This window comes from Molothrus aeneus, chromosome 2, assembly GCF_037042795.1.
Source record: "Molothrus aeneus isolate 106 chromosome 2, BPBGC_Maene_1.0, whole genome shotgun sequence".
NCBI classification, from domain to species: Eukaryota; Metazoa; Chordata; class Aves; order Passeriformes; family Icteridae; genus Molothrus; species Molothrus aeneus.
In genome coordinates this window covers 28,610,159-28,624,511 of record NC_089647.1, presented here as the reverse complement: position 1 = coordinate 28,624,511, position 14,353 = coordinate 28,610,159, and the positions used below count along the sequence as shown (strand labels likewise).

Sequence of the window (14,353 nt, the reverse complement as noted above, 5' to 3'; positions counted from 1 at the left end):
GCCTCCTCTCTGCTGCAGTGCTGCTCATGGTGCTGGCAGGATCTGGGGCTCCTACAAAGCAGCCCAATCTCTTTGTTTTTTCTACAACTTCTGTAGAGGGATATGAGGTCTTCCCTGAATCTTCTCTGGGCAGCTTGGGGGAATGAATGCAATGGGACGCACTCAGACCTGCAGCAGAGGATTTGGGAGGAACTGCAGGCATTGCTGCTCTCCTCTGCTGGCAGCACACAGGGGAACATCTTCAGTGCAAAGCCCTTCAGAGCCCTGGGCAGTCGGATCACTTGATGGCCTGTGTGGGCCAGCCTCACCCTGCAGTGCACACAGCCCAGCACGCATGTGCAGAGTCTGTGCCAGAGCTCTGTGCCCAAACTCAGGGCACACAAACTGCGAGTGTCTCTCCCTGCCTGCAGGGATTTCCCACTGCCTTGGGCAGGTGAGCAAGGCCGGGTGCAGGGAAGAGGACAGGACATGGTTTTCTCCAGCTTTGTCCATTTGTGTCCTGGTGCTCTTGTGCACAATGCTGCAATCAAGAGGCAAGGATTATATCTGTTCTTTTCTGGCATGGAGAAGGTCAGGGTGTATCCACACATCCTGTGGGGCACACCCTTCTCCTCAGAAATCTTTCCAAAGTATAGAGTCTCCCAATAGAAAATCCCAGTGCAGAAGAACAGGACGCATTTTTTCTCCTTGAGATCCCCCTTTTTGAGTTGGAGCCTGGCAGCAAAAGAACTATTCTGTGCCAGGCTCCAAGAGACACCAGCTCTGCAGGTCAGCAGCTTCTCCCATACCTGACAACACGTCAGGCCTGACTGGGAGAAGCAGAGATTCCACATGGCAGCTTGCAGGGCTGGGACTCTGTGAGTGTGAGGGAGGCTAGGGAGGAGACAAACAGCGGGACACAGACACAAACATGCATTCCTGAGATCTCCTTGTCTTCCCATCAATTTCTGCCACTTTGTGCATCCCTGTGCACACACTCAGGCTGACACACAGCCCCATCGTGCTCCGTGGTAGCTCTGAACTATGGCACCTACTGAAGTGCCACCTACTCTTGCACAGCCACGCTCCCACACAGCAGGAAGCCAGAGGAGCAGAGTACAAGCAGCTCATGACTGCCTGCAGGTGTCATTCCCCACCGTTCCTGGGCAGCCAAGAGCCTTGGTGACATTTCAGCCTCCCGCTCCCTGCCCTGCCCACCCTCAGAGAGACGTATCTCTTCCTCTCCACCCTCCTCTTTCCACACCTCTGTGTCTGTGCTGGCACCAGGGGCAGGTGCCTGGAAGGAGGGGGCCTTTCTCCATGCATTTCCACCGCTTCCTTGTGGCCATGCTGCTCCCTGTGGGTAAGTGGGCATTCCTCCCTCCTGAGCAGCTGCACTGGAGCTGCTGCTGCATCCTCAGCTCTGCTCCCAGTTCTGGCACTGCCCCTTCCCAAGGCATCCAGGGGGAGGGTTGGCAATGAAACAGGAGAATTTACCCACGACCTATTGAGTCATAAAACTCTGCAATGCTGCAAATTTTTTTTTTCCTGCCCCATTTTAATACTTCACTTGAGTGTACCAATGTCATTATTTCTCCAAACAGATTTAATGTTGTATTTGAAGTTGGTTTGTTTGGGGATTTTTGATCCCATGTGCCTTTTTCAGAGAAGCTCGGCACTGTCCCATTGCTTTCTAATACCCTGGGGCCATTCCATCTCATGACATACTTCAAAGATGTGTATTTTTTGTCCTCTTCAATGCATTTCTCTTCTCACCGTTCATCTCCTGTCTCTCCAGGCTGGGCCCTTCAGCAATCACCAGATTCAGTGGTCCGGGTGGGAGACACCGTCACTCTGGAATGTTCTGCATCAGGGCAAACATTTGTAAACATGTTCTGGTACAAGTTACCCATGGAGAAGGATGCCAGAATGCAGCTGGTTGTAAATTCAGTGGAAGGCAGCAAAGCAGATTTTGAGAAGGAATTCCAAAATCGCTTCCAGAGTAATGGGACTAGGAACAACCATTTATCTGTGAAGATACAGCATGCCCTACTCAATGACACAGGCACATATTTCTGTGCTGAAAGAGATCCACAGTGACTCAAAGGCTAGTGCAGTACAGCACAAACCTTTCCAGGCAAACAGGGATCTGCCACCAGCACACACTGAGAGAACCCAGTTTTCTTACTTCCCCTCCAGCTCTTCAGGTAAAACACGATATGACAGTCTGTCTGTCCATCTATGTGCTCATCAATCTTTCTTTAGCTTGGTCTCTAGCTGCTTTTCTATTCTTTCCCATCTCTGAATCACCTTCTCACTCTCAATTCTTCTTATCCTCACTGTCTCACCTCCTTTATCTCCCATTCAGATTGTTTCTGACTCTGCGCTTTTCATGGCTTTCTGTCTGTCCCCCTGACTTTTCCTCTCTGTCCTCTCATACCTAGTCCCTTCCTATTTCCTGTTCCCTTCTTCCTCCATCTCTGCTTCCTTAGTAGAATCTGTAGCATCAATTCATGGCCTGGGAAGCAGGACATGGAACAGTTCACACAGAATTTTGCTTCTCCACCAGCTGGAAATACAAAGCCCACTGGTCCTTGGCCCCACTGGTCTCCAGGGAATCAACACACAGCCCAAGTTACAGCCCTACCCTTTGGCCTGAACTCTCTGATGTTTGAGAATTCTCCCTGCCCACAGCAGGAGACTGCCCAGGTGAGCCAGGGAATGTCCCTGGTGACCAGGACAAGAACCAGGAGGAAGAAGTCCAAGTGGAGTTTTCAGCAGGGGTTGTGGGTGTTTTTGAGCATCTTGTCTGGCCCATCCACTACATCTCCTGCTCCTTGCTGAAAGTCACAAGGGTGCCCTGACTTGCTTATTCCTCTTTTCCTCCAGTTAAAAAAGTGCACAAGTGGCCAGGGAAATCCTCACCTAAATGTTCATAATCCATCAAGAACAGAGGCTGGAAATTCCTTGCTGGAGTGTGAAGCACAGGCTTGGTCAGGGGAGCTGCAGCTCATGCCATAGCAGTGGGGACATGGAGATGCTGTCTGGTGCTCAGGTTCTTGTGGGTAAAGCCCAGTCAGCCACTGGGTGTTACAGGCACTCCCTCACTACCCCTTGCCCTGGTGGGATGGGGAAAAGGGTAGAACTGACAGGTTGAGATTCCCATCCTACACTCCACACCCACCCACACCCAGCCTGCCCCTTCCACCTGCTGCATCCCTGCAGGGTTCCTGGTTTCCTGCAGAAACAGAGTTTGTGCTGACACACAGTTTGTGTCATTGCCCAGGGCTCCCAGCCAGCCAATGCCTTCTCTCATTCCTTGGCCAGCCCCACCCCGAGATGTCTCACCCTCACTCACTGCTCCCTCTGCACAAACCTTTGGGCAGACACAAGGGGCAGGCTGCTGAGAGGGCAGGGGCTGTCCCCCCATGGTTCCCTGCTGTTTCTTTGTGGCCATGCTGGGCCCTCTGGGTAAGTGAACTCAACCCAGCCCTGAGCACCTCCACTGATCCCGCTGCTGCTCTCCCAGCTGTGTAGCCAGCTCCTGGCAGTGCTTCATCCTGCAGAGCTTTCTGCATGGAGGATCAGCAGTCAGTGTGGGGGCAATGGGAATCCCTGAATCTTCTGCAATGCCCATCTATTTGTCATTCTTTGTGCAGCCCCTAGATGGTTCCTGGTTTTGGACTCAAACAGCGCAGGAATGCGCCTTGCCTATTGAGGAGAGATTGGAAATTCACCTGCTGATCTGAAGAGCTGTCCCATGCCTTGAACTGCTCCCTTGGCTGCCCAATGCCTTCTCACCCTTTCCCGACCAACTCACAGTGCTTAGTTGAGTTTTTTCCCATTTTTTCCTCTTCCTCACTGCTCCTACTTTTCCTTTCCAGTGTTAGGCCTGGAACAGTCTCCAGACATGGTGATCAAAGAAGGCCAGTCTGTGAATCTGGAATGCTCTGAGAAAAAATCCTCCAACACAGCTATGTACTGGTTCCTGCAGCCTTCAGAGAAGAATTCCAGTCTGACCCAGTTGGTTTATGCAGTACAGGGTGGTACCGCAGCAGTGGAGAAGGGTTTTGAGAGGCATTTCAAGAGCAGCAAGATAGAAGGAGACAGTATCACCCTCTCAATAGAACATGCCTTTCTCAATGACTCTGGCACATACTACTGTGCTGAGAGTGATCACAGTGGTGAGACTGCTGAGGGAGCTGAGCACAAACTTGTCCCTGCACAAACAGGACCTGCTTTCCACCTTGTGGGTGCTGCACGGGGCAGGGTGATCACTTCTCACTCCTTAGCTGCTCTGCTTCCTTGCCTTGCCTCCCTCCTCTTCTCAGATGCTGACAGTTTATTTGTCCATCATTGTCTCTTTGCCACTCCAGGACTCCCTGTGCATTTAACTCTTATTTGCACTACACTTGCTTTTCTCAGCACTTCTCCTTTTTCTGTCTACCTTCCCTTCTCCAACTTTTTCTTTTTGTCTTCAATCTGCACTCCATTGTCTTCCTCTTACTTAACTCCAGTCAGCCCTGCTCATACTTCTCACTGTCAAACAGGAAAAATGCTTGTGTGGGAAGTTCTTGGTGCACCTGTGCATAAAGGCAAGGCCTGGCAGGTGTGGAAGTTGCCAGCACCGTGGGGCAGCTGCCCACATGCTCCTCTGCTCCAACGCCTTGTCTGTGGTTGTTCTGTGGCCAAGGAATAGGAACAGCAGAGCACAAGCCTGTGCTTACTCTGGTAAGGTGTTCAGTGGATCCCTAAGTCCTCCATGCAGAGTGGTGGCTGGGGCAGGATCCACCTGCCTTCCAGCCCTTGATCCACATACAGTTTATCTTCAGCAAACATATGATAAAAATTACAGGTCGCATTAGCAAGCTGAGCAGATAACAGAAATTTCCCACAGGTTACAGTGTTCTGCACATCAGTGACTCAGATGAAGGGTAGAGAGTGTCCTTATCAAATTGCCTGATTACACCAAGTTAGGAGGAGTTTCTGATACCTGAGAAGGCTGTACAGCCCTTCAGATGGGCCTTGACAGGTTGGAGGGATGGGCAGAGAGGAACATGCTCAAATTCAGCAAAGGCAAATGCAGGGTTCTGCACCTGGGGAGGAATTGCTCCATGCAGCAGCACAGGGAAGCACTGACCACCTGGGAAGCAGCTCTTCAAAGAAGGACCTGGGGGTCCTGGTGGACAAGAAGCTCCCCATGAGGCAGCAATTTGTCCTGGTGTCCAACAAGCCAGTGGTGTCCTGGCATGCATTAGGAAGAGCATTGGCAGTAGAGGGAGGGAATTGAGGCTCCACTCAACCCTGGTGAGGCACATCTGCAGTGCTGTGTCCTGTTCTGGCCTTCTTGGTGCAAAAGAGACATGGAGCTCCTGGAGAATGTCCAGGATAGGAGATGAAAGGTGATTACCACAGTGGAGCAACTCTTCAGAGAACAAAGTCTGAGGGAGCTGGGCCTTTTCTGCCTTGAAGAAGAAACAACTAAGTGGCCACCACATCAATGTCTAAAAGGATCTAAAGGCAGGGCTCCTAGAGGTAGATCCAGATTCTTCACTGTGATGGCAAACATGAGGACAAGAGGCAGAAAATGATGCACTGGAAGTTCTACCTGAATCTGTGCTAAGAGCAGAGTTGAAGAATGTGCAAAGGAGAAGACTGCCAAAGAAGTTTTGATGCCTCTCTCCCTGTAGATATTCCAGAACCATGTAGAGACGGTCATGTGCCATGTGCGCTGGGATGACTCTGCTGGAGCAGGGAGGATGGAGCAGTGACCCCCTGAGGTCCCTTCTTGGCTGGCCCATCCCATGATTCTGTCCTGCATAACACACACCCGTGCACAGCACAGGCCTGCTCAGGGCACTCCAGGTGGTTCCCACCCTGCAGATTCCCATGCTAATGTCCAAGCTTCCCAGCACCTAAACACAGGGCCCCACACAGCAGCCATGCCTCTTCAACATCACTGACTCCTCAAATCCTGTGTCTTCTGCAAAGCTCCCTGTGGAGACCCTGGGGGAGCATTCCCTAGTGTAGGGAGACACAAGAAGCTTCCCTCAAAAAGCTGTGAGACCCCATTGGCTCCTTCCCTGTTCCTATGTCTGTTCCTGTGTCCCTGATCCCCTCGTCCCTATTCTCTGATTGACTGTCATCTTTGTACAGCCCCGAGTCCAGAGGCAGCCCCCAGGCTCCTGTACAGAGACAGTGAGACTCTCTGTGCTGGGGGTGCTGCGCCCTGAGCATCTCACCACGTGGCTGAATTGAACATCTCTGGATATTATGCAAAGCTCCTTTTTGCTTCCTTACCCTGGACTATGCTAGCAACAATTCAGATTGCTACAGCTCCCCATGCACTGCCCTGCCCTCTGCTCACCCCAGGCAACTGGAGACCCTTTTCATGGACACATCAGGCACAGCCTCCTCTCTGCTGCAGTGCTGCTGCTGCATGTGCTGGCAGGATTTGTGATTCCTACAAAGCAGCCCCATCTCTTTGTTTTTTTCTCCCAGTTCTTGTGAGGAATCTGGGGTCTTCCCTGCATCATCTCTGGGCAGCTTGGGGGAATGAATGCAATGGGACACACTCAGACCTGCAGCAGAGGATTTGGGAGGAGCTGCAGGCATTGCTGCTCTCCTCTGCTGGCAGCACACAGGGGAACATCTTCAGTGCAAAGCCCTTCAGAGCCCTGGGCAGTCGGATCACTTGATGGCCTGTGTGGGCCAGCCTCACCCTGCAGTGCACACAGCCCAGCACGGATGTGCAGAGTCTGTGCCAGAGCTCTGTGCCCAAACTCAGGGCACACAAACTGCGAGTGTCTCTCCCTGCCTGCAGGGATTTCCCACTGCCTTGGGCAGGTGAGCAAGGCCGGGTGCAGGGAAGAGGACAGGACATGGTTTTCTCCAGCTTTGTCCATTTGTGTCCTGGTGCTCTTTTGCACAGTGCTGCAATCAAGAGGCAAGGATTATATCTGTTCTTCTCTGGCACGGAGAAGGTCAGGGTGTATCCACACATCCTTTGGGGCACACCCTTCTCCTCAGAAATCTTTCCAAAGTATAGAGTCTCCCAATGGAAAATCCCAGTGCAGAAGCACAGGCAGCATTTTTTCTCCTTGAGATCCCCCTTTTTGAGTTGGAGCCTGGCAGCAAAAGAACTATTCTGTGCCAGGCTCCACGAGACACCAGCTCTGCAGGTCAGCAGCTTCTCCCATCCCTGGACAACACGTCAGGCCTGACTGGGAGAAGCAGAGATTCCACATGGCAGCTTGCAGGGCTGGGACTCTGTGAGTGTGAGGGAGGCTAGGGAGGAGACATACAGCGGGACACAGACACAAACATGCATTCCTGAGATCTCCTTGTCTTCCCATCAATTTCTGCCACTTTGTGCATCCCTGTGCACACACTCAGGCTGACACACAGCCCCATCCTGCTCCGTGGTAGCTCTGAACTAAGGCACCTACTGAAGTGCCACCTACTCTTGCACAGCCATACTCCCACACAGCAGGAAGCCAGAGGAGCAGAGTACAAGCAGCTCGTGACTGCCTGCAGGTGTCATTCCCCACCGTTCCTGGGCAGCCAAGAGCCTTGGTGACATTTCAGCCTCCCGCTCCCTGCCCTGCCCACCCTCAGAGAGACGTATCTCTTCCTCTCCACCCTCCTCTTTCCACACCTCTGTGTCTGTGCTGGCACCAGGGGCAGGTGCCTGGAAGGAGGGGGCCTTTCTCCATGCATTTCCACCGCTTCCTTGTGGCCATGCTGCTCCCTGTGGGTAAGTGGGCATTCCCTTCCTCCTGAGCAGCTGCACGGGAGCTGCTGCTGCATCCTCAGCTCTGCTCCCAGTTCTGGCACTGCCCCTTCCCAAGGCATCCAGGGGGAGGGTTGGCAATGAACCAGGAGAATTTACCCACGACCTACTGAATCAAGAAACCCTGCAAAGCTACAATTTTTTTAATTCCTTCCCCATTTTAATACTTCATTTGAGTCTACCAAAGTCATTATTTCTCAATACATATTTACTGTTGCATTTAAAGCTGATTTGTCTTGGGTCTTTTCACACCATCTATCTTTTTTTAGAGAAGCAGGTCACTTTGTTCCATAGCTTTCTGATATCCTGTTGTCATTACATTCATACTTGAATCGCTGGTATTTTTGACTTCTTCAATGCATTTCACTTCCCACCTTCCATCTCCTGTCTCTCCAGGCTGGGCCCTTCAGCAATCACCAGATTCAGTGGTCCGGGTGGGAGACACCGTCACTCTGGAATGTTCTGGACTGGGGAATGCAGTCAAGACCATGTTCTGGTACAAGTTACCCATGGAGAAGGATGCCAGAATGCAGCTGGTTGTAAATTCAGTGGAAGGTTTCAAAGCAGATTTTGAGAAGGAATTCCAAAATCGCTTCCAGAGTAATGGGACTAGGAACAACCATTTATCTGTGAAGATCCAGCATGCCCTGCTCAATGACACAGGCACATATTTCTGTGCTGAAGGAGATCCACAGTGACTCAAAGGCTGGTGCAGCACAGCACAAACCTTTCCAGGCAAACAGGGATCTGCCACCAGCACACACTGAGCCCTGTTTGAGAGAACCCAGTTTTCTTACTTCCCCTCCAGCTCATTAGGTAAAACATGGTATGACACTCTGTCTGTCCATCTATCTGTCCATCTCTCTGCCTTTTGCCTGGGCTCTAACTGCTTTTCTATTCTTTCCCATCTCTGAATCCTCTTCTCACTCTGGTTTCTTCTTGTCTTCAAGTATTTCTCTGCCATTCAAAAACTGCTTCTGACTTTCTTCTTTCATGTCATTCTGTCTGTCCCCATGACTTTTCCTCTCTGTCCTCTCATACCTAGTTTCTTCGTCTTTCCTCTTCCCTTGCTCACCCACCTCTCCTTCTTTATAATCTGTTACATCAGTTCAAGGCCTGGGAAGCAGGATGTGGAATAGTTCACACAGCACTTCCCTCTCCACCAGCTGCAAAGACAAGGCTCACTGCGCCTCAGCTCCCCACAGGTATTTACCTTCCTCTCCTGCCGCTCTCACTGCAGCACCCATGAGAGCCCTCACAGCTCTGAGTGCTTGGGCTGCTGTGGTGTCCTTCAGGGTCCTGCCTCCCTCTCACAGGTGGTGTTTGCTGTGCTCACAGGGCTGCAGAGAGAAGAAGAGCTGTCACACAGCCGGCTGGGACGTGGGGTGGCCAGGCAGGGACTGAACCAGCCCTGTCTGGGGAAGACAGGGAGAGTGCATGGGAAAAGTCAAGGGCCCTCTATGTGGCCTTTATCCCTCATTGCTCCATCTCCCAAGGACTTCAGAGGCAGGAGGGGAGCAGCCATCATTCCTTGCCTTGCACACACTCAGACTCCCCTGCAAGCTCAGCACAGTTCTGTCCTTCCAACCCCATCCTTCCCTCCACACCCAGCACACCCAGCCTGCCCCTTCCACCTGCTCCATTGTGGGAACTCAGCACATCACTCTGGATGTGCAGAGTTACCGAGAGAACCCTTGGGGGGCTGGGAAATCCTTGAATGTTGCCAGGAGCGTCTGGTGGCTTGACTTTGATCCCTCTAGGTATGTGCCACCTCTTTGAGGACATGAGAGTCACTTGGGAATGGATGGTGCAGGAATGATGTATTTACAGGGTGAAATACAGATTTTAGGGTTTTGGTACAGGGGGGTTATGGAGACAAGATGGAGGGATCAGGGAGTGTCTTGTCCTTCTTCCTTCTTCTTCTTGTCATCCATTTTCTGTGGTGATGTTGGCACTTGGGGATTGGTCCATGGTGAAGGTGCACTTGCTAATATGGGTGAAAGGTATTGGGAAATAAAGGTAAATATGATGTACGTAGTTTTTAGTATAAAAAGACACGACTGCCCCGTGGGTGGTCAGAGTGCCCTTGGCTGCCTTGCAGGGCACACCTCTGCTGGGCAAAAAGAAAATTCTGTAGATAAGAAATAACAAACAATCTGAAGACCAAAAAACTGAAGAGTCCAGAATAGGCATTTGAAGCGCGGGCGGCCCCAGAACCACCCTACACGTGTCTGGGCAGAAACAGACAGCCGACCGGACACTGCATCCCTGCAGGGTTCCTGGTTTCCTGCAGAAACAGAGTTTGTGCTGACACACAGTTTGTGTCATTGCCCAGGGCTCCCAGCCAGCCAATGCCTTCTCTCATTCCTTGGCCAGCCCCACCCCGAGATGTCTCACCCTCACTCACTGCTCCCTCTGCACAAACCTTTGGGCAGACACAAGGGGCAGGCTGCTGAGAGGGCAGGGGCTGTCCCCCCATGGTTCCCTGCTGTTTCTTTGTGGCCATGCTGGGCCCTCTGGGTAAGTGAACTCAACCCAGCCCTGAGCACCTCCACTGATCCCGCTGCTGCTCTCCCAGCTGTGTAGCCAGCTCCTGGCAGTGCTTCATCCTGCAGAGCTTTCTGCATGGAGGATCAGCAGTCAATGTGGGGGCAATGGGAATGCCTGAATCTTCTGCAATGCCCATCTATTTGTCATTCTTTGTGCAGCCCCTAGATGGTTCCTGGTTTTGGACTCAAACAGCGCAGGAATGCGCCTTGCCTATTGAGGAGAGATTGGAAATTCACCTGCTGATCTGAAGAGCTGTCCCATGCCTTGAACTGCTCCCTTGGCTGCCCAATGCCTTCTCACCCTTTCCCGACCAACTCACAGTGCTTAGTTGAGTTTTTTCCCATTTTTTCCTCTTCCTCACTGCTCCTACTTTTCCTTTCCAGTGTTAGGCCTGGAACAGTCTCCAGACATGGTGATCAAAGAAGGCCAGTCTGTGAATCTGGAATGTTCCAAGAAGAAATCCTCCAACAGAGTTATGTACTGGTTCCTGCAGCCTTCAGAGAAGAATTCCAGTCTGACCCAGTTGGTTTATGCATATGAAGGTCTTAATGCAGAGGTGGAGAAGGGTTTTGAGAGGCATTTCAAGAGCAGCAAGATAGAAGGAGACAGTATCACCCTCTCAATAGAACATGCCTTTCTCAATGACTCTGGCACATACTACTGTGCTGAGAGTGAACACAGTGGTGAGACTGCTGAGGGAGCTGAGCACAAACTTGTCCCTGCACAAACAGGACCTGCTTTCCACCTTGTGGGTGCTGCACGAGGCAGGGTGATCACTTCTCACTCCTTAGCTGCTCTGCTTCCTAGCCTTGCCTTCGTCCTCTTCTCAGATGTTGACAGTTTATTTGTCCATTATTCTCTCTTTGCCACTCCAGGCCTCCCTCTGCATTTAACTCCTATTTGCACTACAGTTGTTTCTCTCATCCCTTCTTCTCCTCTCTGTCTCCCTTTCCTTCCATAGCTTCTTCTTTGTGTGATCAATCTGCACTCCATTGTCTTCCTCTTACTTAACTCCAGTCAGCCCTGCTCATACCTCTCACTGTCAAACAGGAAAAATGCTTGTGTGGGAAGTTCTTGGTGCACCTGTGCATAAAGGCAAGGCCTGGCAGGTGTGGAAGTTGCCAGCACCGTGGGGCAGCTGCCCACATGCTCCTCTGCTCCAACGCCTTGTCTGTGGTTGTTCTGTGGCCAAGGAATAGGAACAGCAGAGCACAAGCCTGTGCTTACTCTGGTAAGGTGTTCAGTGGATCCCTAAGTCCTCCATGCAGAGTGGTGGCTGGGGCAGGATCCACCTGCCTTCCAGCCCTTGATCCACATACAGTTTATCTTCAGCAAACATATGATAAAAATTACAGGTCGCATTAGCAAGCTGAGCAGATAACAGAAATTTCCCACAGGTTACAGTGTTCTGCACATCAGTGACTCAGATGAAGGGTAGAGAGTGTCCTTATCAAATTGCCTGATTACACCAAGTTAGGAGGAGTTTCTGATACCTGAGAAGGCTGTGCAGCCCTTCAGATGGGCCTTGACAGGTTGGAGGGATGGGCAGAGAGGAACATGCTCAAATTCAGCAAAGGCAAATGCAGGGTTCTGCACCTGGGGAGGAATTGCTCCGTGCAGCAGCACAGGAAAGCACTGACCATCTGGTATTGAATATTAGACCCCGATGTTTCCGGGAGTGTCTTGCCTGGCTTCTTCTGGCCCTTGCTGCTGGACCAAAGGCGGCAGCTGTGGCGTTTTTCACCCCAGAGATACCTTTGGCCGGCTGGATGCTGCAGCTGGGCACTCAGAAAAAATCCAGGCAAAGTAGGAACTCGGTTTGCCTTTGGTGGACAAGGTTCAAGCGACAGTGAAAAGAAGCGGTTTCTATCGTAGAGTCTAAATCCAGAGTTTTATTTCAGCATGGTAGACCTCTGAATGTGGTAACAGCTCACTGATGGACCCCGGCCGCATGGTCTGGTGTCCTTTGAAGCCCCGGGGACAGGGGGAGGGAAGGGACAGGTGAGGCCAACCAGGTGTGAGGAGGGGAAGGCTCAAGGGATACAGACACTTGGACAGGCCAATGACCCAAACATGATGGGAATCTGCCAACCACATGACGCCTTGCTGGAATGTTGATTGATGGACAGCTCTTAGGCAGGAGGGCAAAATGGGGAGGGGGAAAGGATGGCACACCTGAGGGGGTTGGGATAGGTGAAACAGGAAATCGCACTGCAACAATCTGGGAAGCAGCTCTTCAGAGAAGGACCTGGGGGTCCTGATGGATAAGAAGCTCCCCATGAGGCAGCAACTTGTCCTGGTGTCCAACAAGCCAGTGGTGTCCTGGCATGCATTAGGAAGAGCATTGCCAGCAGGGGGAGGGAATTGAGGCTCCACTCAGCCCTGGTGAGGAACATCTGCAGTGATGTCTCCTGTTCTGGGCTCTTTTATTGGAATATGATCCCAATATTGCCCGGTGGAACGTGCCTGGGCTCCTCTGGCCCTTGCTGCTTGACCAGAGGCGGCAGCTGTGGTGTTTCACCTCAGAGACACCTTTGGTGGCTGTATGTGTCAGCTGGGCACTTGGAACAAGTCCAGGCAAGCAGGAATTCTTTTTTTACCTCTAATGGAAAGGCTTTAGGCGAGGTGAAGAGGAAGAGGAAATGGATTGAGCCGGAAGGTTCATCCAGAGTTTTATTCCATGGTCACAGATCTCCGAATCTTGGTAACAGCTCCAACAGAATCCTGACCGCAAGGTCCTGTGTCTTTGTAAGCCCGGGGACAGGGGGAGGGGAAGGGGTAGGTGAGCCACCAACCAGGTGGAAAGGGGGGAAGTCTCAGGGGACAATGACACCTAGACTGGCCAATGACCCCAGGGCTGCGAAGCATCTTTGGAACGTCACCAACCAGACGACGCCCTTGCTGGAATGTCAAGATTGACGGACAGCACTTAGCAAGAGGCAAGTGGGAGGGGAGGGGAGAGGTTGGCACAGCTGAGGGACTGGGAAAGGTGAAACAGGATATTGCTTCACACCGCAACACTCTTTGGTGCAAAAGAGACATGGAGCTCCTGGAGAATGTGCAGGACAGGAGATGAAAGGTGATTACTAGAGTGGAGCACCTCTGTCGAGAACGGGGTTGAGGAGAAAGGCTGAGGAAGCTGGGTATGTTCTGCTTTAAGAAGAAACAACTAAGTGGCCACCTCATCAATGTCTACAAGGAACAGAAGGCAGGGCTCCTAGGGGTAGATCCATGTTCTTCACTGTGATGACAAGCACTAGGACAAGAGGCAGAAATGATGCACAGCAAGTTCCACCTGAATCTGTGCTAAGAGCTTTGCAGTGTTCAAGACCATGTAAAGGAGGAGACTGTCCAAAGAAATTGTGGAGCCTCTGTCTCTGGAGATATTGCAGAACTATGTGGAGACAGTCAAGCGCCATGTCCTTAGGGATGACTCTGCTTGAGCAGGGAGGATGGAGCAGTGACCCCCTGAGGTCCCTTCTTGGCTGGCCCATCCCATAATTCTGTCCTGCATAACACACACCCGTGCACAGCACAGGCCTGCTCAGGGCACTCCAGGTGGTTCCCACCCTGCAGATTCCCATGCTAATGTCCAAGCTTCCCAGCACCTAAACACAGGGCCCCAAACAGCAGCCATGCCTCTTCAACATCACTGACTCCTCAAATCCTGTGTCTTCTGCAAGGCTCCCCGTGCACTGCCCTGCCCTCTGCTCACCCCAGGCAACTGGAGACCCTTTGCATGGACACATCAGGCACAGCCTCCTCTCTGCTGCAGTGCTGCTCATGGTGCTGGCAGGATTTGGGCTTCCTACAAAGCAGCCCCATCTCTTTGCTTTTTTCTACAACTACTGTAGCGGGATCTGGGGTCTTCCCTGAATCATCTCTGGGCAGCTTGGGGGAATGAATGCAATGGGACACACTCAGACCTGCAGCAGAGGACTTGGGAGGAGCTGCAGGCATTGCTGCTCTCCTCTGCTGGCAGCACACAGGGGAACATCTTCAGTGCAAAGCCCTTCAGAGCCCTGGGCAGTC

General features: G+C 51.9%; 1 gene segment (V, D, J or C); it reads left to right on the top strand.

The window, feature by feature from the left end:
* Positions 1-10,248: 10,248 nt before the first annotated feature.
* LOC136571667 (T cell receptor beta constant 2-like) overlaps positions 10,249-14,353 on the top strand; it is a 35,572-nt gene continuing 31,467 nt past the window's right edge. Inside the window, 2 exon segments of the C gene segment in view lie at positions 10,249-10,291; positions 10,705-11,012. Of these exon segments, the coding sequence occupies positions 10,249-10,291; positions 10,705-11,012 (351 nt within the window).